The 24,076-nt window shown below is 36.3% G+C and overlaps 1 protein-coding gene across 1 annotated transcript in view; it reads right to left on the bottom strand.

Annotated features, from left to right (window-relative positions):
- The window catches only part of LOC109103567 (collagen alpha-1(IV) chain-like), a 47,059-nt gene that overhangs the window by 9,027 nt on the left and 13,956 nt on the right, over positions 1–24,076 (bottom strand). The window contains 30 exon segments of the mRNA XM_042763366.1: positions 18–131; positions 1,192–1,342; positions 1,438–1,535; positions 1,763–1,867; positions 1,969–2,061; positions 2,150–2,318; positions 2,485–2,676; positions 2,816–2,886; positions 2,969–3,052; positions 3,137–3,214; positions 3,443–3,589; positions 3,690–3,725; positions 3,817–3,877; positions 4,023–4,055; positions 4,162–4,206; positions 4,332–4,367; positions 4,886–4,945; positions 5,285–5,320; positions 5,434–5,523; positions 5,811–5,849; positions 5,950–5,985; positions 6,085–6,147; positions 6,280–6,357; positions 6,865–6,891; positions 7,072–7,125; positions 7,279–7,341; positions 7,452–7,496; positions 7,700–7,744; positions 8,573–8,662; positions 9,053–9,112. Coding sequence (XP_042619300.1) covers positions 18–131; positions 1,192–1,342; positions 1,438–1,535; positions 1,763–1,867; positions 1,969–2,061; positions 2,150–2,318; positions 2,485–2,676; positions 2,816–2,886; positions 2,969–3,052; positions 3,137–3,214; positions 3,443–3,589; positions 3,690–3,725; positions 3,817–3,877; positions 4,023–4,055; positions 4,162–4,206; positions 4,332–4,367; positions 4,886–4,945; positions 5,285–5,320; positions 5,434–5,523; positions 5,811–5,849; positions 5,950–5,985; positions 6,085–6,147; positions 6,280–6,357; positions 6,865–6,891; positions 7,072–7,125; positions 7,279–7,341; positions 7,452–7,496; positions 7,700–7,744; positions 8,573–8,662; positions 9,053–9,112 — 2,299 coding nt within the window.

Below are 24,076 nucleotides of genomic sequence, written 5' to 3'. Positions count from 1 at the left end.
TCAATTGAAAAACTCACCAAAGGGTCCAGGGCTTCCAGGTGGCCCCATTGGTCCAGGTGGTCCAGGTTCTCCAGGCCCTGGAGGACCTGGCGGCCCCACCGCACCACGAACTCCAGGTGGTCCAGGGTTACCTGCAAAAGTCAAAATTAATTTAATGTTATTATACCCCTGAATACATCCCCTTCGATTTCTTGCAAGCAATTTCTCTAACACTCTCTTCCTGTTTGAGGTGAAAACACTTGAGGCACTGAAATCATTGTCTGACACCTTCCTTTAAAGAATACATCCTCTTGTGTGAACTAGCCATGATAGAAACTGCACCTAATTGGTTGAATCTTACCTCACAGACAAATCTATAAACGAGCAACATACTGTTTTACCTGCCTTTTAACGCCCCACAATCATTGCGAGAAAATCTGCATGCCTTCTTGCCTTTTAACGACCTGAGGAAAGTGGCATGGATCATGTACATAGATTTCCACTCAACCAGAAGCTCTGATGGTTCCTCGTCCAGGTGCTTGTCATTACAAGAATGAACTACTGCAATGCTCTACTGTCCTTCAACCATGCACAATGCAACCTATGCAAAGTATCCAGAACATGCCTAGTCTAAGGTCTAAAGGTCTAAGAGGACTTTTCACATATTTGCCCAACTTGTTTGTCATAAACCCTGTTCTTCAGCTTTTAAAGCACAGTTAAAGAGTTCATCAGAAGGTTTGCATTATCTGCAATGACCGATAGATTTTCATAAAAAATAATCAGTGTCACCCAATGTTTGGTTGGTATGATTTCCTTTAAAAAAAAATGTAATTGCCAATTTTTTATGGTCAACTTTTCTCAGGAGAAGATCAAACTGGTTGTACTTTAGCCTGAAATGAGACTGGAGCCCAGAGACACCTTCCTTAGTTCTTGTCCTTATTTAAATTCACCAAGAGTATCCCCGGAAAGTTAAGTTTCCTAAAGCCACAACAAATACTTTTTCTACTTTCGGCAATTTATCAGTGAAACCACCAGGATGTTTTTCAAATGCTCAGATGTTTTCACTCTTTTGTTCTCAATTTCTGAACTCAACTACAATGAACAAAAGTGTCTGCTAAAAGTTCCTTAGTCAGTTCTAAAGAAAGTACTTTCTGAACATCTGGTAAATAATCTATTCAAATGTATTATGAGAAATCAACACAGTAAATGTACCTCTGATTCCCTGTATTCCAGGTGGCCCAGTAAGTCCCTCAGTTCCAGGAACCCCTGGCATTCCAGGAATACCCTTCTCCCCTGGATGTCCTGTCAATCCTGGATGACCTATGGCACCTTTAGGACCAGGAAGACCCCTGCCAGGTTCACCCTATATATGATAAAGTCTAGGGTCAATGAAAAAAGTGACCCATTTCTATATAACTATAACACATTAAAAAGTCTAAATGACATCCACCATCATACTTTTTGACCAGATGTCCCTGCACGACCAGGCAAGCCATCCTGGCCTGGTCGACCAGGCTCTCCTGGAATCCCAGTGGGACCTGGAATCCCAGAGTATCCTAGAAGAGGGAAAGATGGATAGTTAGAAAGGTGTTACAGTCTAGATTAGATAGTTGAAACATAATTTGACACCCATTTATGCAAAAGTAATTCTCACTAATCTTTGCCACTATAGCCGTTTTATCAATGATGAACTTTAAGGTTTAATAGTTAAACGTGCAGGGTATTAGCACATTACACCATTAAACAAAATTTGACACTTATAGACACTATATATGGTACTTGCCTTTTGGCCCTGGGGGCCCAGGAATGCCAGTTCCTGGCAGTCCAGGGTCACCTTTGTCTCCTGGGAATCCTGGAATTCCACGTTCACCTGGATAACCTGTGTCACCTGAGTGATAAAGTGAAAGAGACGTCAACACAACCAGCTTTGTATCAGGGCATTGAGTCTTGTTTTAAGCAGGATGACACATTAGCATAACCTGAATTTACCTTGAAGACCAGGTCTGCCAGTCTCTCCACGAGGTCCTGGGGCTCCCTGAGGTCCAGGTAAACTTTCAGTTTTGCCAGCTTCACCTTTAGCTCCTATAAAGATATTTGAGATTGTGATTATTTTAAAGAACAGAACAATGACAACCAGTGGATAAGCACATTTTTACTCTAAATCACTGACCTGGTAATCCTGGCCTTCCTGGTGCACCAGGCAAACCTGCTGAGCCTTTTTCACCAGATTCACCTGGCCGACCTATGCCTGGAAAACCTGGGGGACCTCTCTCACCCGGAAAGCCGGGTAGACCTTGATCTCCATCCAGGCCACGATCACCCTTAATACCAAATCTAGCCTAATTACAGAAACAAGATTTATGAATCAAATTAACAGATATTACATGTTTAAGAAAACATTGCAGTATAGACAGTGGGATTCAGATACACTGTAAATTAGATGCAAAAGTGGAATTAGCTATTTGTCAAGTCTGTTTTGTCAGTTCTCTCAGATTTTGTACTCACAGGCTCTCCCTTGGGTCCAGGTTGACCTGACCGACCATCTTTTCCTGGGAGCCCATCAACACCAGGTAATCCTCTGTCTCCAGTAGTACCAGGTAAACCCTTATCTCCTTTCAGCCCTGGAGCCACAAAGATATCACCAGGCTCACCGTGAGCGCCAGGGGCACCCATTAAACCCGGAGACCCTTCTTTACCCTAAAGTTCGAGGAAAAGCAAGAAGAAAGGTAAAATTTATATTGACAGGATTCTGCAGTGTTAACATTCTTCAGTGTTTACATGCCACAAAAAACATACTAAGTAATAAATGTTTAATTAGTATGGAAAATATACATACAGGAATTCCAATAGACCCAGGAGGTCCTGTCACACCCTTCTCTCCTTTACTCCCCACAATTCCAGGAAAACCTAAAATGAAAACATCCAGCGTGATGCATAATCTCACAAAGAACAAACATACCAAAACAAAGCCTTGCTCATTGCTTCTCACCTTGCTGACCCTTTGGTCCTGGAGGACCAGGCAAACCTGGTGGCCCAAAAACAGTGCACTCTGTGCATGTTTGACCTTGATCACCTGAAAGAGTCAAAAAAACTCAGAACCAATTTTGATGAAACCAAAACTACAGTAAACAAATGGGTGATTAAATGACCTCCTTACCTTTCTGTCCTATCTCTCCTTGCAACCCAGGAGGTCCAGCAGGGCCTTGATCTCCTTTTATAACATTACATTTTTCATCTAAAATAAAATGAACAATGACACTTTGGAATGGGCAATCAAAGGAACCACACAAGAATATGTATATATTGGGTCTCATCACTACAAGACTTCAACCAAATGTGTATATCAAAGACTCTTTCTACAATGATATGGTCACTCCATTCTCTCCATGAGTTTGGTGAATGATGTTTAATATTACAGCATGACAAAAAAAAAAAAAATGTTTTGTGTTTAAGATGTTCTTACTGATCGGTCCTGGCGGTCCAGGGGGGCCAGGTTGCCCATCAGCTCCACTTGAACCTTTAAGAGACAGTCCATCAGCTCCTTTATCTCCCTTCTGGCCAATCTCTCCAGGGTTACCAGGAGATCCAGGAGGACCAGGAATATACCTGCCTGCAATAAACCATGATCATGAAGGAAACGGTCATTATCGTAAACTACTACATTATGCTGACCTAATTCTACCTAACACTTAATCAGAGTGTTTTCTTACCAGGGGGTCCAGGACCTCCGCGCTCTCCTGGATAACCTGATGAATGACGAAAACAGTTGAAGAGATAAAGACACTGCAGAATTTGACAGGACAACCAGATACTGACAAGACATTATGTAGACATCACCTGTCTCTCCTTCCGCTCCAGCGGGGCCAGGAGGACCAGGAGGGCCAGGACGACCACCACCCTGTAAGGCGATAAGCGACTATCAGTCCATAACATTGTTCTAAGCGAATCAGGTACAGAAGTACTGTGTGGTTTCAATAGTCTTCAGTAAAGTTTCAGTACAGCGGGCATTATCTGAGATTTTAAGGAGTTGTGTAACCACTTACATATCCTGGTGGTCCTCTTTCTCCTTTGTCCCCCTAACATGAACAAACATCATAGTAGAAATAAATAAAAATAAAAATGTATAGCGATGCATTTTATGTCTAGAGGTACACCATGGCCCTTCAAGATGGGATTTCTTACCTTAAGGCCATCAAAGCCAGGAGTACCAGATAAGCCCCGATCCCCCTATCACAATCAAAGGGATTTAAAAATATGTATTTGAAATAAGAAAGTATGACTAACTACAATCAAATTTAGCAGGTATCCACATTGCTGATGAGATCTGAAGTCATTGTCCAAGATCATCACACCTTTTCTCCATTCTGTCCATCTTTCCCTGGTTTCCCCTTTGAAAACATAAAGTGAAGCTCAGATTTCACACAATGTATAAAACATTATCATATGATGAGATAGGTCAACAATCATTACTAATACAAAACAAGATTAGCAGTTATTTTACTTTATGGCTTAGATGAATACAGTTATTTAAGATTGATTATTAACCTTGAAATAGTACACAAAGTAAATGAGTGAAATTGATAATGTGGTTCTTTTTACAGATCTATGAAGATGAGGATTTATGCAAACGTGTGGAGTCGATGCAGCTTGAGTGCTGCTGTCTAAAGCAAAATAAGGATAAGCCCAATACTACAGCATTCTTAAAACTATTAAAATTTGATTAAACTTGTTATGCCGATAATATAGTTTATAAGGAAATAAACTGTTATTAAATTAGAAAAGCACGTTTCCGCTACTGGTGTATGAAATTCGGACCCCACTGAATGTAACAGTTAAAGTTGACTGATTTATGATAAATATATTTAGTAAGTAAATATTCAGTTGTGTTCTTGTACAGGTCACTTACGATTGGTCCTGGTGGTCCTGGTTCACCTTTGATTCCATGTTGATGTGTTGCACAAAAACCCTTGGTAATGAAGGCAAAGACAAAAATAATTGTTATTACTATCCTCCTAAAATTCAATTCACATTTATTTGTATAGCGCTGTCCACAACACATATAATTTCAAAGCAGCTATGATTAGACAAACTCAGAGAGTCAAAGATTTAAACAAAGGTTCAATTTAGTTTTACAGGTCAGACATGATATATCATCATATATAATGTATGTACAAACTCATATAATATTATAATATATTTTAATATATACAAAATGTATTATACGATTTATATAACTAAAATTATAGAACTGACTACAGTGTGGTTCTATTTGTATTTCAGTCCACAATTTTGTGCTGCCACATACCTTTTCTCCTTTCTCTCCGCTAGAGCCTTTTTCACCCTAGAAAATATCAAGACACATGGAACACTTAACAATGTAACTTAGAAAAAAGAAATGTAGCCCCCAAGTATTTCGACACTTTAACCCCAAATAAAAATTTGATGATATCATACCTGTGGTCCAGGTTGATAAACTGTCTCAGAGACTTCTCGTTCCTCTGGTCTCCCTGGTGGACCAGGGGGACCGGATAAACCACTTTCTCCCTGAAAAAAAAAAGCAACGGGAAATTATATAATAATTAGTAAAACTAAACCAGAAAAGATGCCGATCAGCTTTGGTGATGCAACAGGTGAGGGGTGCAAATGGGGTACAGAGTTTGATGCTTATGCTTATTGTCTGTATCATATTGTCAGCTTCCAGTCATGTTCAAAAGCAGAAAGCACTTTGGCAGATCTAGTTTATTACTTTGTGTTTGCCTGGCTGAAGCATATACTGCAAGTGCCATTATAAGTTCTTATGGCAGATGTTTTATGAGCCCATGGTTCCTCACCTTCTGTCCTTTCTCACCAACAAATGTCAGCTTGTCACCCTACAAAAAGGACAGTTAAGACAGACGCTGGTCATTTCAGTAAGTCTAGACTCAAATGTTATCATATATTCAAAAGATTTCAAATGAGTGAAACAGTTACCGGCTCTCCTTTTTGTCCAGGTTCACCAGGCCTTCCTTCAAAGAAAAATTGTATGGTGTGAGATTCTGGAGCAAGTTCACTGGTGTTGGTTAATTGTGCTTTAGGCTACAAACTACATTTTAACTTTAGACTTACAGGAGGTCCTGTTGGTCCAGGTGGGCCTAATGGCCCTTGTTGTCCAGGATATCCTTTTTGTCCCTAAAAAAGAAAAGAGAATCAGATAAAGTTTGGAAACAATGGAACATGTTAACATATAAAACAGACAAGAAGTTATCAATAGTAAATGCATATTTTCAACATGAACACAAAGAAGTGCATTAAAATCATTACTTGTGAACCGGGTTGTCCTGGCAAGCCCCTGTCTCCTTTTTGAGGGATGGGTACTCCAATAATACCACCTGGATCTCCCTATGAGAGTGAAATATGAGCACACACAAATTTCACTACACCATTATCAAGATACATGTCAATAACTAATGAACTATACTACTATTAAGAATTCATTATTCTGAAAATATAATTCATTATTAGTGATGTCTTTTATCATATTACAGTACCACCGTTTTATAAAAGCAACTATGCACTCGAGAACGTACGTTATATTGATTTTACCATGGTTTCAGTTGTTTTAGGCACTCTTCATACTTCACGTTATGCTTCTTTCCAATTTTCAACCAGCTTTATATTCTGACAATGTCAGCAGTATAGGTAAATTATTAATGTGTACTCCCTCTCCATGTTACCCATACCCAGATACACAAAAAAAAAAAGTATGCATTTCTGCTTCATAGACAGCAAAGTTTAATTAAAAGCCAATAGTGGATTACCACTTTAAGAACACCCCATATTTGTGGTAAAATCACTCTAACATATTGTGCTTTATTATGCAAAACTAAGTTAGAATGTGTTCCATACCTTTACTCCCTTCAAACCTGGAAAACCCTGATTAAGAATCAGAAAAACATTTGTTAAGACGAGAATCTTTTGTTGTACTGGATTAACAACATACAGAGACTTTTAACACATATTGTAAGATGTACATGTTTATCTAAAGGCACTATACATAAGCACTGATATACATTTGACATATTAGAGGCATATATGATATAAAACTACTCATACCGGTGGTCCCTGCACTCCTGGAACACCTGGAATTCCATCAAAACCACGCTCCCCTGCAAAACACAAAACAAATATAAATCCTCTATTCAGTCCCACTGAGGATTTTCTGAATAATTTAAGACAATGAAAGTAGTGGCTTATCCCTATAGGCTCACTTTGTATTTTAAGGATTAAAAAAGTCTCATAAAAACAACAAACATGGTGTACCTTTGTTCCATTGCAGCCTGGGATTCCTTGAGGTCCTGGTGCACCTTCTAGACCTGGAAGACCCTGTAGAAAATCAAAGCAATAGCAGAAACATATAGAGATGCAGAGAGTTTATGTTTTTCCTATAATTCATTAATGATGATCAATTTTGTTTGAACAGAAGTTAAACTTACAGGAATACCTGGATGTCCTGGGAAACCAGCCACACCTGGTGGGCCCTACAAAAAAAAAAAAAAAAAAAAAAAAAAAAAACTCTATAATATATAAAATTGTAAAAGTTCATTGTAAATACAGTGGTATAGTGTTGCTACTGTAAAATTAATTACATTTAATTATTATTTTTTTAATTATTTGCCTTACAGAAAATGACTATATTATAACATTATTTGTTATTTAGCATATGATATTTATGGACACTTACTCTGTTTCCTTTAAGTCCTGGAGCTCCTGGCTCCCCTGTATCTCCCTGGGAGAAAACATAAAAAACATATTGAAAGAACTCTGCAATTCATGTTTGCTTTTTGCATTTGATAACTGCATTCGTTCATTTGTTAGTTATTTACCTTTATTTAACTTACCCAACTGCAAAGTGTTGGTCACCATTTGTAAAACCTAGGGTGACCATATTGAGCTTTTCAAAAAAAGGAGGCCTACTGCTTTAATGGTAAAAACCAAAATAAAACTGTTAACATTGGATAATGCTTTACTTAATGGATTAGGAATGATTAATCTAGGTATAAATATACCATTTATGCAACTTGTCAGATGTAAAAAAAATAATGTTAACTTGTTTACAAATGTATTGTTTTACAAAAGTATTGTTCATTGTTAGTTCATTGTTTAGCTGGCAAAGTCACTCCTTTGGCTAATGTGTTGCGCTTTGCTGGAATAATGTGTGCTTCTAAAACATAGGCTAATTCTTCATTAAATTTGCATTTTAGTTTGGGTATGTAGATGGAGTCAGACGTTCACTATTGTACCTGACGCTGTATGGTGCTTTTTACATCGTTTTACACATACTGAGGCGATTTCATTACGGTGAATTGGGCAAATTCTGAGACACACTCATGCTCCCAGTGTGAATACTGCTGTAATATGTTACTATGAGTGTTATGTAATAATCAGGCGTTACGCTTGTGTATGGACATATGGTCACCCTATAAAACCTAAAGCAAAACCAGTTGAGATCCACTGCACCGCACTAGTATGTAGGACACACACACACTCAAAAAAATTGATATTTTGAGTAGCAAACTGTCTTTTAAAATGACTTCAAATCAGTATAGTACTTTACCTTTATTCCCATTGACCCTGAGGGGCCCTCAGGCCCTGGCATTCCAGGAAATCCTACAAGGCCCATCAAACCAGGGAGCCCAACCTCACCTAAAGGATGAACAAAACATGATGATTTAAAGTAAATTAGTGTTATCCACCTTTTCTTCAAAAAGCAGCATTTTCCACATAGTACACAATCACACCACTAGATGGTGCAACAGATACTTCTATGTGAGTTTAGCGCTCTAACATTAGGAAATGCATACATATGGCACTTACGGGTGTTTACAGAGCATTCTAAATTACAGTATGCAACAACTTTTCATAATCCACTTGATGCCTATTCTAATCCTTCCCCTCACAATGCAACCCCCAATTCCTAATTCAATTTCTAAGGATTATTTATCAATGAATCGGTTTTATAAGTGAGTTAATGCAAGTGAAGGTGTCTGACAGAAATAATAGCTTTAAAGGAGCAAGCAGAGGAAAACAAACTCACCTTCGCCCCTTTAACACCACTGCAGTCACATCCACCACATGATGACCCCGAGCATCCACCCTGCAAGCAGAAAATAAATGTCAAGTTCCAAACTGAACCATTAGGAGGCAGTAAACACATAATATTGGCATCAGCAACAGGTTTACAGAATAGATGCCTTTCAAGGACAAGAGCTTTGGACCAAATCATGGGCGACGCAAGGGAAGCATCAGATTGGGGAGAGCAAATAACGCAGTTAACCGTAAAGTGAAGTAATAATAGTCTTGTGCACAGTAGTCTAGGGCCAGTCATGGCCTAATGGTTAGTGAGTTGGACCCAAAGGTCATGGGTTTGAGGTGAGGTGAGATCCTTAAGCAAGGCACAGAACCCCCAACTGTTCCCTGGGCACTGCAGAAAAAATAAATAAATAAATAAAATGGCTGCACACTGCTCTGGGTGTGTGTGTGTTTGTTCACTACTCACTCCTATGTGTGTGCACTTGGATGGGTTAAATGCAGAGCAAAAATTCTGAGTATGGGACACTTGGCTACACAACACATTACTCATTACGTCTTGATTTATTCCTGCCGCAGTGCAGTGTTGGGAAACAACTAACTAACAATTCCAATGCTACTAACGCCTACATTTTCAGTAGCTGAAAAGTAGCTCAACTGCTTTCAAAACAGTCTAGCTTTTCCAGAAACAATCTACTTTTTCCCAACGATTATTGGTGTGAGTGGCGCAACCAAAAGTCACTGTACTTGTGCGAGCAACTTCTCTTCTGAACAAGCAGACATAAACAAACAAAAACCCTTATTAGCTTTCTTTCCAATGTAGCACTGGAAGTCCGATCCGTTCTTGTGAACTGCTTTGTTCTAAGCGCTCCTCTCTTTCATAATCAGCATTGGATAGTCTGATTCATTCAACTGAATTAGTTTGTCCTAAAGGATATTCTCTGTGGGTAGAGCTTGAAAGTCTGATTCTTTCTAGTAAATCGGTTAGTTCGGAGGGTTCCTGGATACAAATGAATAAAAGATTTAAAGATTCAGTTTAATTGTTCTGTTATTTTACAGTTAATTTTGTAGATATAAGTTAAAAGCATGCTAAAAATTACAGCTGATATTTCATTTGTTAAATGGAAAGGAAGGTCAAGTCAAGCTTACTGTTTTACAGGTATACAGGAGACAGCTATAGTTGCCTAATCATTTACCCCAAAGAGAGAGGGCCCATAAAATGTTACTATGGTCCCCATGAATCTTATTATAACTGATGTATAAAATCTTCATACCACACACAATATATACTGCACATGCATATACAGTACATGTATATGTTACCGTGAAAATAAAACAGATTGTTTGGTCCATCCTGAAAAACGACAGATACCATAGAGGGACCTGTAAATTCAAACAGGGGCATCAGGCCAAGAACTGAACAGACCGGTTTCACCTGTTATGACTCAGATAAAGGCCTCTAAAGTCCCACTAGATATCATGAACAGCTGGTCTAAGCATGGTACTGGAACTTGGGAACCCATTTCTTCCATCCACCCATCCCTCTATCACTGCAGCTGTTCTCTCGCTCACGTGTGGGGCAGGAAGCCAAATGTCTGCACATCTGGAGAAGCAGGCCTGGCAAGCACTAGCACCAGCTGCCGGGGTCGGCCTGAGACCGCGCTGCTCCCCCACCTAGGCCTAACTGAATCAGCATGTGGGTGCTGAGGACCATGAGAATCACTGCTTTCGGTCTCAAATATCGCCTGTGGTGTGACCTGCTCTGGCCATTTCTACAAAAGCCTGACATCCCTGGAGTGTAATTTCCGTATGTGAACAGACAGATCTAACATCCCTAATGCAATCTCAGTGCCAATGAGAGACATTCTTCCAGCAATTCCCTTTTCTGCAAGGGAACTGGATGTCTTGTAAGGAATTCCGTCACCCCCTGTTTTTTGAACTGTTTAACATAGTGCTGATCTACATCTTAACAGACAGTCAGTCCATTAAAACTTTGGTAGGCACTTTTCTGTTACACTTGTTATTTAGGCATGTGCCTTTTTGACTGTATCCAACAGTTAAAATAGTACAGCAATGCCATTATATGTGATAATTTGACTAAATTGTACTAAATAATTGGGTAACACTTTATAATAACTGCACACTATTAATCATTTTGACTGTATCCAACAGTTAAAATAGTACAGCACATTAATAATTATAAATACAGATATAAATGCTGTATGATTTAAAAGCATATCTTAATATTTAATAACTTTATTTCATACTTTATTCATGATCAATTTATCATTTCTCAATGAAAGTATATCAATTATTTACAACCAGTTATTTAGGAGTTGCCAGTGATTCATAAGATCACCAGAAATTTTGTAAGTAAATGTAGTAAATTCAGGTAGTTATAAAGTATTTAGTAGTGGTCAGGTAACTATTTATGTGAGCTCATCTAAAGTGAGGACTAGTTATGCCCAGCATTTATAAAGGATAAAGGCTCAGTTATCTTCTAAACAGGAAAAGGAAACAAACACAACACAGTGATACAGAACATAGAAAATTATAACAGCCTTTAAATCACATTGTAAATGCTTTACAAGGCATAAATAGTTCTCACTTTAGATGAGCTCACAAAAATATTTAACTAACAACTACATATGTTTTATAACTACCTGAATTAACCATGAATTACAGTAGAAATACATGTTAATAAACCATTTATTAACACTCTATAACTATATGTCTGAATAATAAGATGTATGAATGCACCATTTAAATAGTTTATTAATCATTTACTTACAATTTTAAGTTCTTATGAAACCACTGACAACTCCTTTATAACTTGTGTGTAAATAATGCTATACTTCATTTAGAAATGAGAAATTGACCATTACATTAATAAAGTATGAAAAAACAATTATTAAATACATTATAGATATGCTTTTAAATCAAGTATAAAGCATTTATATCTGTATTTATAAACTGCTTATAAATGATGAATTAACTGTTTCCTAATGCTTAACTAATGATTAATAGCATGCAGTTATTATAAAGTGTTACCAATAAGGGTATTTTGTACATCTAATTACTTACATTTTAATTACTTTTTTGTACAATACTGTTATTGCATGATTTCTCTGTCATATTATATTATATTATATTATATTATATTATATTATATTATATTATATTATATTATATTATATTATATTATATTATATTATATTCTTTTTTTCAGCAAGGTGAGAAAACAGGTAGAATAATATCAGTCCAATTTCTAAATTTTTACAGAAATATTCTGTTACTAAATATAAATGATTAAATAAATATTTATATTTATTTATTTTTTAACAAAACAAATCTATTCAGCACGGGTGATTTAATTTCTCAAAAGTGACAATAGAGACAATTATGATTACTTGCACTACTGTCTGTTCATCCAGAAACACTGAATAGTCCATTTGCACACTGAAATATTTTCTATGCACTTTACTGACCATTGCAATAGTGGAAATTATGTTCATATGTTCATAGTTCTGCCTATAGTGTACATACACTTTCACATAATCCATCTGTATAGTACGTTCATAGTACACCTATCTATATATCATGCTGATAGTATTTAAAATCTGTAAATTATGTCCATAATACTTATCTGTATAGTTATTGTACATATTGTAGACCTTGTATATTCTGTACTTACTGCTTATTGCACTTCTGGTTAGATGCTAACTGCATTTAGTTGCCTTGTACCTTACATGTGCAGTGACAATAAAGTTGAATCTAATCTAATCTAATCTAATTATAATGTTACAAAAGATTTCAATTTTTAAACAAATGTTGTTCTATTGCAATTTCTATCAGTTACATAATCCTGACAAATATATATTTCCTTTGCAGCAAATCAGCATATTAGAATGATTTCTGAAGGATCACGTGGCACTGAAGACTGGAGTAATGATGCTGAAAATTCAGCTTTGCATCAAATGAATAAATTACATCTTAAGAAATATTCAAACAGAGAACAGTTATTTTAAATTATAATAATATTTAACAATATTACTGTTTTTACTGTATTTTTGATTAAATAAATGCATCCTTGGCACACATAATAGAGCATAGATTTTGAACAGTATGTCCAACTAGTGTTTCTAGAAGATAAACTTGAGTTTTGTACCCTCTTCGTGGAAAGTGGCAGTATTTCATTCATCCCGTTAGAAACAACCAGCAGATCCCTGAAGGCCAACGTCAGATCTGTTGAGGATCAGACATTCCAGTTTCTCCAACACATGACTGAGGTCAGATCCCACTCCTGCCGATATGCATGAGTTGTGTGATCTCTGTACATGTGTATATATTGCTTTATCGTTCGAATGTTTGTTTTAGCACACAGAGATCCTGCGATGGCTATCGCCCAGTTCAGACCACAGGGTGCTAATCTGCAGCCCGGATCAGCACAGCAGGGGGATTGTGTTTTTCCTTCTTGGGTCAGTCTTGTATCCCAACAAACCCAAACATGACATGAGCAGAAAAATAGCAAAAGCAGACAAGAGTGCTGATAAAATTCTTAACAAGTAATGCTTTTTATAGACATGAAAAATGTGAGTGCTTGAAAGTCGTTGCTTTCAAAGGCATTATCGTGAGATTTTGTATTTGGCCTGTGATACATAAACCAGCTCTCTTCTGGTTCTGTCTAGGGTGTCTATGCACTGCTCTCAGAACAAACAACCCATGAAAGTGAGAAATCAGGCATGAAAACACAAAGAGACAACCTGTCCTCACCTTTACCTTTCTGCTTGTTTAAAGTACAAAAAGTGAGGTATTTGACACCGTCAGTGTGAAATTTAGACAAATGATTAAAATGAAGTGAGTCTTAAGCTTTCACAAACAAGACAAGTGGGTGAGAATATCTTCCAAAAGACATAAGATAGGAAATCTTGTTTTCTCAAAAACGGATCAAAATGAAGATTTATACGATACGAATTTTTTTCTTCTGATATGCTCATCAAGACGTAGTGCTCTTAGTCTTTATATGATTTTCTTATTAGATGTAGGGTTCTTAGTGGACACTTAATGTTCTCTTGCAGACAAGACAGAGCAGGTTACTTTTGGTATGAAAGAAAGTCTTAGCTTTTAAATTCTGTCCTTTTTTAAGAAATTCTAGCAATAAATAGCTTTTTTGTGGATCTTCGTGAAAGATCGCTGTAGCACCTCAGTTCAAGCAGCACGTGAACCAAAAATCTCTTCCTCTTTACTAGTTATAGCACAAAATAATAACCTGTCAATCAAACTCCCAGCAATGGGTGAATTGGGTGAGAAAAATATACTTAATTCAAAGGGAAAACAGGTTTTTCTGACCCATTGACAGAGTTTTTTTCTTGTTTTTTTTTTTCTTTTAGAATTGTAGAAAAAGAAAATTGCTACAAGAAATTGCATATAAATAAATCTCTCATTATGCTATATTATTACCATATTGGATTCAATCTTTTTATCAGTGTGTTTTCTTTAAATTAGCACAAGTTTTTATTTCTTTTTGGAACGGATTCATTCTAGGTGTCATTGATTTGACCTTATGCACCTCAATATTAGGTGAATATTTCCAAAAGTATCCACAAATAATGATGTTTCACTCAAATCTAGGGTGCATAAGCTCAGATCAATGATGCCCATGATCAATCCACTCCAAAAAAAAAAAAAATTAAAAAATGCTAACCTGTGCTAATTGAAAGAAAACATTCTTACAAAAAGATTGAATCTAAGTTTTGGTGATAATGTACATAATGAGAGAACACCAAATTAGGTAAAGAATTTTCAGCACAGCACAAGGGTTGAGAAAAATTAAGAAATTTGTACTGGAAACCAAGACAAAAATACTGTGTAATGCAAAACAACCAGAATATGTCAAACTGGGTAAATTATATTTGATGACCTAAAAGCTGTTTAAACATCTGGAACAGACATTTATTTATGTTTAATGAAAAACAGAGTGTGTAGATATTCTTCAGAGTCTGAAGGCATATTCTGAGTGTTATTGTAAAGTCAAGCAGAGGTTAAAAAGAAAAAGGTGAAGGGGGGTGTGTTTTAGGAGGGAGCATTTAGAGGCCACTTTGAGGCAACTCTCAGTATTTTAACTTGATGAGTGCAGATAGCAAGAGCAGGGAGTGTAAAAAGATTGTGAAATGTCCCTGAGGTACAAACAGTTTGGGTGGATTCTGTTGGTTTGGCTTCCTTCCATGTGTGTTCCATGTGAGAAGCAGGTACAGACTTTCTTTTGCTTAACCCCTTAACTGTCAACCCCCATTTTTTAAAATGGGCAAGAAAGTGCACTATCCATCATTACTAATTTAATTTTATATATAGTAAATATTTTACATAACAGGTTTTACTGTGAAATTGGTATAAAAGTAAAGCCTTATGTCTAAATAAGTTATGTTCCAAATTTGAAGTTGATATGAAAAAAAGGAGGTTCCTGTGAGATTATACCACAAACAGCCACCAGGTGCCATCCAAACTCCATTTAAATTTGTTATGCATTTTTCTGTCACAAATGTCTAGATTTCTCTGTAAATATTATGTCTGTCTCAAAATAACCACCAAACACGGAATCATGAGACTGAGACCTATCCAATGATATATTTTTTGTCAAGATTATAAAAGGTTTGGTTTGATTCTGAAAGGCCGTAATGCATTTTGTAATATGACACTTAACCGCCAAAAGATTTTAAAGTACCATTTCCATGGAAACGTAATGTCTGATTTCAAGGGGTTAAACAGTGCGGAAGACAGATATAATGTATAATGTATGTAAACAGGAGAGAGAGAGAAGCAACTTGTGTCATATGTCAGGCTGGCCTTTCTCTTTTTTTTACAACTCCATTTGGTGCCACTAGAGGCATCATAATTAAAACCCTTGTATGGAAATGTTGATCTGAAGTGGACAAGCAGACAGTTGTGTAGAGCATGAGAGAGCATTAGTCTGACAGTCACATGATTGTTTTCTGCAGTTTAAACACATAAGGGCACTTTCTTGAAGATTGCCTGATTACTTTGATGACTTATCGGGTGGGTCATTTAACTAAAGAGAATCAGAGTTTTGTTGTTGTTTGTTTTTTCTGAAACAACAACAACTTAAACAAAAGCTTTCCTTTTGGTGCCCTGCCAAATGTAACATTCAGTCCCTTTGCTGCTCATATCTGTAAAGCTTAGGGGTGCTTCCTTCCTTTAGAGAAAGAAACACACTGAGATAAACACTACAATAAATGTGCTAACCCTTAATATGTTCAATAAACTGACATTTGCAATAGGATTTGAGAATGTCCGGTCTTTATTTCTCATACACCATAACAGGGCAGCAAAATCTGGCTTGCAGCATGACATTCCTGTCAGCAGCCCTCCGATTACAGTCGCCATATGGAGGCCGTTAAGATAGTGTTACCACATTAAACAAGGCTCTGCTAAAGATGTCATTAGCAAGTCAAAGCTAAGTGCAGCATATTAGGTTTAAGATGTAAACTGAGGCGGTGAAACATCCAAACTGCCCATAAAAGTAACAGTCAGAGTTTACTGTGTGAGAAACTAGGTCATGCTCCTAATATGGAGAAGCAGGACTAAAGTGACCATGAAGCATGTCCGTTATGAGAAGTGAATTAAGCTGGAATGATGTTTCATCACCTTTGATTTAAAGAAGAAAAATTGGTGGTTTGTGTGTCAGTCCTTTTTAATTAATATGCATTGGTTCCAGTTCAGTTCAACTCACACATTTGAGTTTCATGTAAATTCATACTCAAAATATATTCAAAATATGCAAATGCATACACATATTTAAGTAGTTGGAGTCAGAGCCGGCCAAGCCACTAAGCGACCTTTGCAATTGCAAAGGGCCCCGTGGCCAGCAGAGGGGACTAGAGAATGCTAGCTAGTGGGGTGAAAAAAAATCATACACAGTGCTTTATAAATAAATAAAAAGAAATGGCCTGCGTGCTATCAGCATCATCTAAGCACTTGTTACTTATTTACTTATTATGGCGATTCCCCGCGATCTTGGTGATCCCTATGCTCACCACCTTGTATCAAGTTACTCTAATGTATTGTTTGAAAAATAAGTTGCGGAATAATTTTAAAGCTTACTTTTTATTAAAAAGTGATGTACCAGAGCTTTTTGATTAACACGGCAGTTGCACTTAAATATAAAAGTTCACGCATTCACAGACAAGATCTTGAAAGAAAGAAGAAGCCATATTAGTAATTATTATAAAACGAGAATTGTTAAGTTTGTTCAAGTTGTGCACGAAATAAACGCTGTATTTTCTGCACTTTCCCTTCTCAATTTCTCTCTCGCTGCACAGCGGTATCAGACTGTGTGCGGCAGCTCTGATGTGCGGCAGAGATGAGGACTGTCTGAAACTCTCTTTTCCTCTAAAACTTTGATGCGCATCGTCTCAGTTTAATACGTGAACATAACAAAAGATTTGATCACAAAACAATTAGGAAAAAAGGCATTACATTCAATGTTTAAGTTATAACATGTAAATATATACCCAATAGCAATAACACTCGGGCTGATTCTGGCTTGAAATGCATCTCTGTCGGTTCAGTCTTCGGCATCGGTGAGAAGATAATGGGCCAGAGCCACGCCGACTCTACAAAACACTTCTGGCTGACAGACGGCTTTTTCCCTCTGGGCCAATCTCGGCTGAAAGCTGTTGTACACGCGGCAGCTCCACACTCGGTGTAGTTGTGTGTATTAACCTTCGGCCCGAGTTCGTTTTATCACATACGGGGCGCTGCTAGAATGAAGCAAATCATCCGCCCGAGGAAAACTTTTTTTTAGTGATTAAATCCTGAGGGGCTTTCGGCGGGTAGTCGCCAGTGGCGACCTCAGCAAAAATGTCACTCGCAAATTAATATTTATGATCGCAAATGCGACTGTTTTTAGTCGCAGTTTGGGAGCCCTGCTAATTCTTATTATTGTTACTATTAATCTTGTTTATGTTTTAGATGTTATTGTTAATTTTTTGTTTATTTGAAAAATTCAAACATTTAAATGTTCTATTTATTATTTATTTTATATAATATTTTATTTAAATGTTATTCTATTTGCTCTATTCATTAAAATTATATAAGGCTGTTGTTTGTGCCTCTTAAACCCTGGTGTCAATTAAAAATGTTTTTTTGATGGTCAGTGAAAATCACTTTATCATTCTTTTATTCAGCAAGTTCATCAGTGGTGTTCGTTGCACTGCACTGCCATTCAGCTCAGTGGAATCTATAATTTTCCTGTTAGACATCAAACATGGAACTCAACTCAAGGTCTTTTATTGTCATTCTGTACATGTTTTTAAGAACGAAAAATACTTTCAGGACCAGCAGCGTAAAAAAGATAATTAACATACAGCATACATAGAATAATTAAAACATAATAGACTAAAAAATGTAAAAATAGCATAGTAGATATAATATGTACAGTATAGTTATAAGGTAGTCTTTGTTTATCTTTAGGCCTTACTTAAAACGGTCAAAGGGGCCTCCAACCATATTTGCTTAGGGCCCCCAAAGGTCTAGGGCCGGCTCTGGTTGGAGTGCTCGAGGGAGACTGAATTTATTACATCATTCACAGGGCTTTATGGGAGTGGGTGGGTGCTAAAGAGTTCTTCTGGTTCAATTTACTCATTTCTATTCTCTGATTGGTGGACTGCTCCACTTTTATAAACACGATTATTAAAAATAAGTTGCAAACTAACAGCTTCAACAAAACCATGTACCACTGATTAACAACCGGCGCATAATAAATATAAAAGACCTCACAGACAAAATATGAAAGAAAGAAAGAAAGAAAGAAAGAAAGAAAGAAAGAAAGAAAGAAAGAAAGAAAGAAAGAAAGAAAGAAAGAAATGCATACAGGTATGTGTTTTTTAAGTATCATATTTGATATATCTGGCTTTTATGGCTCATATAGTACAATATGGGAGAATATGGAGCTCATACTCAATGCTAAAAAACATATCCGTTTCAGAGGCCCAGACTAAGCAAAAACATGCAATTTGGTGCAGTTGCTGATATTTATGTTGCCAAAAGTAAGATGGAATTCTGACAGCTTGTGATGTAAATCAATGAGATCATTCTAACATTTAACAGCCTACTTACATAAAATGCATATAAACATCATCTATATATATATCCCCAAAGTTATAAGATGATATTGAAATTATATGATACTGATATTATCAAAGCTCTGTAGTTTGTATTGTGAAGGGCAATTTCCCATGTCATCTTGAAATATTACTAACAACATAAAATTATTCTTAAAAATCAGGAAAGGTTTAAAAACAAAAATCATGTGAACCACAAAAAGAATTAAGACATTTTTACAATTATAAGAAAAGGCCTTTTACTTGATATATAGAAATAAATAAATAAACGATCAATAAGATGACAGAAGGCATAGTGTAAACAAGTTTTTAAGCAAAGTTTTGATAATGTTGATAATTTAGACACCTTAGCAATCTGCCTATCAAACAATGGCGTGCACAGACCTCTGGAGGGTAATAATACTGTAGGCCTTATAGGGTTAAACAGCTTGCATTAAAAATGTCCAGAGGATGCTTCCTACCACTACTTCCACTTTGTTCAATACAGGACCGTAACATCCTATATTAACAGGAAGCATGGCTTTCCTGGCCAATACTGATTCATTACAGTAGCATATTTGTCTCAGCACTTGACAAAAGACTCTATTCTGGATCTACTAGCACAGCCAAGAGAGCTGCCAATGAGGAAAAGGTCTCTCCAGCAAGGAGAATAGAAGGAAATCTGGTGATTCAGCTTTGGGATCATCCCATTTTTGGATGAAATCGCTACTCCTTATATGCAACATTGTTATAATGCTGCTAACTAACATCTGTGCACTTCTGTACTGTGATCCTCTCCCAGCATTACAGCGGCCCCGTCAGAAAGAGCATTTCTCACAGTCACCAACATTAAACGCACACAGCCATTCAATGTCCCATTGTTTTCACATGTACACATTGACACGCCATTGAGGCTAAGCATTCCTTCATCAGATGGTCCACACGCATTGTCTATACACACGCCTGGAATCTCGAAGAGGAGACTGGAAATGACCTCATCAGTCAACGATGACAAAATGCCCCATTGTGTGTTTGTGGACATGGTTTATACTGGACTGATGCATGAATCATACTACTGTTTCATCTTGATAATTCAAATGAAATTACAATGGGAAAATCATAATAATGGAAAACAGTTGACAGCCACGATCAGACTTAACAGACATGCAACACTATATATATTTGCTCAGATGATTGGCATGATGTGAAGTGTAGTGGTCTGATGTGGTCTCTACAAATGTGATACTGACCTCACTACAACCACAGACCACAAAAATAAATAAATAAATAAATAATAATGTAACCTTGAACACTAAACATGGTACATTTATTTTTTGCAATGTGTGTTGCAAATTAATTCTTGTAACTGCAATTTCTTGCACTGGTGACCTTGTATTGCACAACTGCAACTATATTTTTCTTTAATTCTCATATAATTTTCACAGTTTGGACATTTGTTGTTGCAACCCCGAAAGACTTTTGTTTATCTACAGAACACTGTCATCTTATTGATTCTGTGCAAAGAAAACAAAAATAACGGCACATGGGTGTGCATTCCTTTGCTTGTAAACAAGGTGCAGCGCATCCGGGTTCTACGTCAGATGGGTGTGTATTCCTTTGTTTGTAGAATCACAAAGGTGGATCTCATATTTGTTCTACGTTATCTTTGTGTTCAGAAGATGACTGAAGGTCTTGCGGGTTTGGAACGACATGAGGATGAGTATGACAGAATTTTCATTATTGGGTGAATTATCCCTTTAAAAGATGGGTAACATTTTACAACAAGGTTAAAAAGTCAGAACTGCAAGATGCTTACTCATAAATGCAAGATATAAACTCACAATTGTGAGAAAAGGTCTGAATTGTGAGATCTAAATGTGCAATAGCAAGAAAAAAGTCATAATTGTGAAGTCGCAATTATCTTTTTCATTCTGTGATGGAGACTAACTTCCATAGTTAATGCATAACCATTATTTACAGCATACTGGAATGTTAATGTTGGATAATAAATACAAATATAATTGTTCATTGTTTGTTCATGTTAACTAACAGTGCATTAACTAATGCGAACAGCTACAACTTTTGATTATAAAAAATGTATTAGTAAATGTTGAAAATAACATTAAGATTAATGAAGGATGTAAAAGTTTTGTTCATTGTTATTTCATAATTAATGTTAACATTTACTGTAATGCTTTACTGATAAATGATCATGACATCACTACTCGTGGACGGGCCCTGTCTTATATTTTATGGAGGGGCCCCACTGAATTACCATATGGTACTGATGTCTGTTGGTTACGTGCATATTGTGCACATAAGCATGCGCTGTATACAGTATATCCTAATGAAAACAACAGGGATTTGTGGCAACAACAAAAACTTTCACTTTTTAAAACTCTCCAGATGTTCTGTAGTAGTTAGCATTTGACTCACTCATGTTCTTCTGTGCTCGGTGGAATTAAAAACACACTTTAATTGCTTGAGGCCAGTGCTGACAAGAATTGTAATTACATCAGTTCACATTTCTTCACTTCTTTCTGTTTTCACATGACTCCGGTTCGATGAAAGGGTTGAGAGAGTGACCGAAGTGACGTTATGTTTTCTGTCAGGACTCTTTTGTAGGTCGTCCTGAGCGAAGTAAACCATTAGTCTGAAGATTATAGATTAAACAAGCACATCACACTCTGGTCACACGCATCAGTGTGTGACTCCATATTAACTTATGGCAGAGTTATTTTAGTATTATTTATACTATTATAGTATTTATTAATATTTTGTATTAACCTTTTTTATACTTTCGGTTTGTTTTAATTTAATTTATAATATTTTTTTTTTACATTTCTATTTAGATTTCATTTTTTAATTACATTTTTATTTTTAGTAGTTTTAGTACTTGAACTTATTTCAGTTAACGGGCAACATCTTCACATAATTTCAACATCATTTCTTCGTTTGTTTCAGGCAACATTTCTAATTGTCATTAAATTTCTACATAAAAAGTTAAATGAATGAAAATATTGTTTCATAGTTTTAGTCTTAGTTTCAGTTAACAACAGTAACACTGACTTATATTTTGTATGCAAATTGTAATGTAGCCACAAAAGTCAGTCAGAAAAGAGAAAATCAGAGAGAGACAGAGATCTTAATACTGAATGCTTAATCAGGACAAGGCCACATCCGCCAGCTTTGCCAAAATGAGGACATAGAAATCTCATTAAACCACGTCATGACACCATTAGAACACAAACCGATTCTCTAAAAAATCCTTGCGTCCCAATGTTCATACTATCTATCCTAAATAGTATGTGAGATTAGAATAAGTGTGTCCCAAAGCATAGTATGTTGAAAAGAGTATGCCAAAAGTCTCAGGATGGTGTACTATTTCAGGTCGATTTTTGCACACTCTAATGGCTAATATTACCCACAATCCATTGCGCTTTGACTAATGATTCGGTTGAGAACTACAAACACAAATAAAAAGCATTAAAAAACTACAAATATGGTGGATGCGCGCGATGAATGGTAAAAAATATTAATTTAATGTTATCTGTGTTATATTTCATCTGCAACAGCAATGTGAACTTTTATAAACATCCATTTGTTCGTTAACTTTTAAATGCATCATTATGCAGAAAATATTAGAAGAGTTCTCTGCATGAAGACCCATGGCTGGCAGATCAACAAGCTACTTCTTTTCTCTCTGATATGGTAGGAAGTTAAATGAAATGAAATGTGAAGGATGTTAACTGTGACAAGATGATTGACAGGCCAGTTTACAGTGTAACTGTGTGACAAAGCGCTCCGTTAAAGACGTAACTGTCTGACATCATAGTATACCCCAAACAATACCAGTTCCAGCATAGCCAGATTTTCAGCTGTCACCTGACCTCTGAAGGGCAACATCCATCGTGGGATCTATTTATCTGACATCTACAGGTTAACCTGTCAGTACACTGACCCTTAACCATGTCCTTTAAAGCTCTGATGTTGACTTCCTTTAGCGATTTGGATTTATGTGTTTATAAGGCTCTGTACAAAATCTAGTGGACATTTTAAGTGTTCCAGATGCAAAGGCTGTTTGCATGTATCTTTCATTTTATTCCAGTCACATAATGCATTGCAACAAGCTAATATAATATAATATAATATAATATAATATAATATAATATAATATAATATAATATAATATAATATAATATAATATAATATAATATAATATAATATAATATAATATTCATTCTATAACAAAATATATCCATTAAAAAATAATTACATTCATTTAAAATCAACAATTTTATGCAGTATTTGTTTGTATTACATATTTTTATGCTTATTAGAGAATCATGTCTTTATTATGTTAGTAAAAAATAAAGTTCAATTGGTTAGTAATGCCAACGTCATGGGTTTGATTCCCATGCATGCTACAAATGCTAAATAAAATGATTAAAATGCGCACCTTAATGGCACTGTAAGTTGCTTTGCAATATACATGTAATTTCTGCAGAATTATATTTTGCTACTTCTTGCACATTGTCCCATGAGTGGCACTAAGGGTGCTTTCACATCTCTAGTTCCGTTCATTTGGTCCGAACCAAGGGCAAACAATTAAACATTGTAGCATTTTTCAGCTTTTTTGGTTCCTTTTCACACCACACTGATTGCTTTGGTCCGAACCAGTTGAAACGAACCAAAATGCAGTCACATGACAACATCCACATCACTTATTGGCCATGACGTATTTCCTAAACTGCTTTTTGATTGGTCAGAATTTACGTGTGGGAAAATTCCAACATAAGAGGAAAAGCCAGCAAACAACACGGAGACAACACAACTATGGGAGACGACTGCGCCTGGTTTTGTCCCTGGCCATAATCATTACATTGTTTGTATACAACACAACTATGCAAACA

The sequence above is a fragment of the Cyprinus carpio genome, chromosome A9 (assembly GCF_018340385.1).
Source record: "Cyprinus carpio isolate SPL01 chromosome A9, ASM1834038v1, whole genome shotgun sequence".
Classification (NCBI taxonomy): Eukaryota; Metazoa; Chordata; class Actinopteri; order Cypriniformes; family Cyprinidae; genus Cyprinus; species Cyprinus carpio.
Note: the sequence above shows the minus strand (reverse complement) of the source record. Positions and strands in the feature narration are given on the sequence as shown.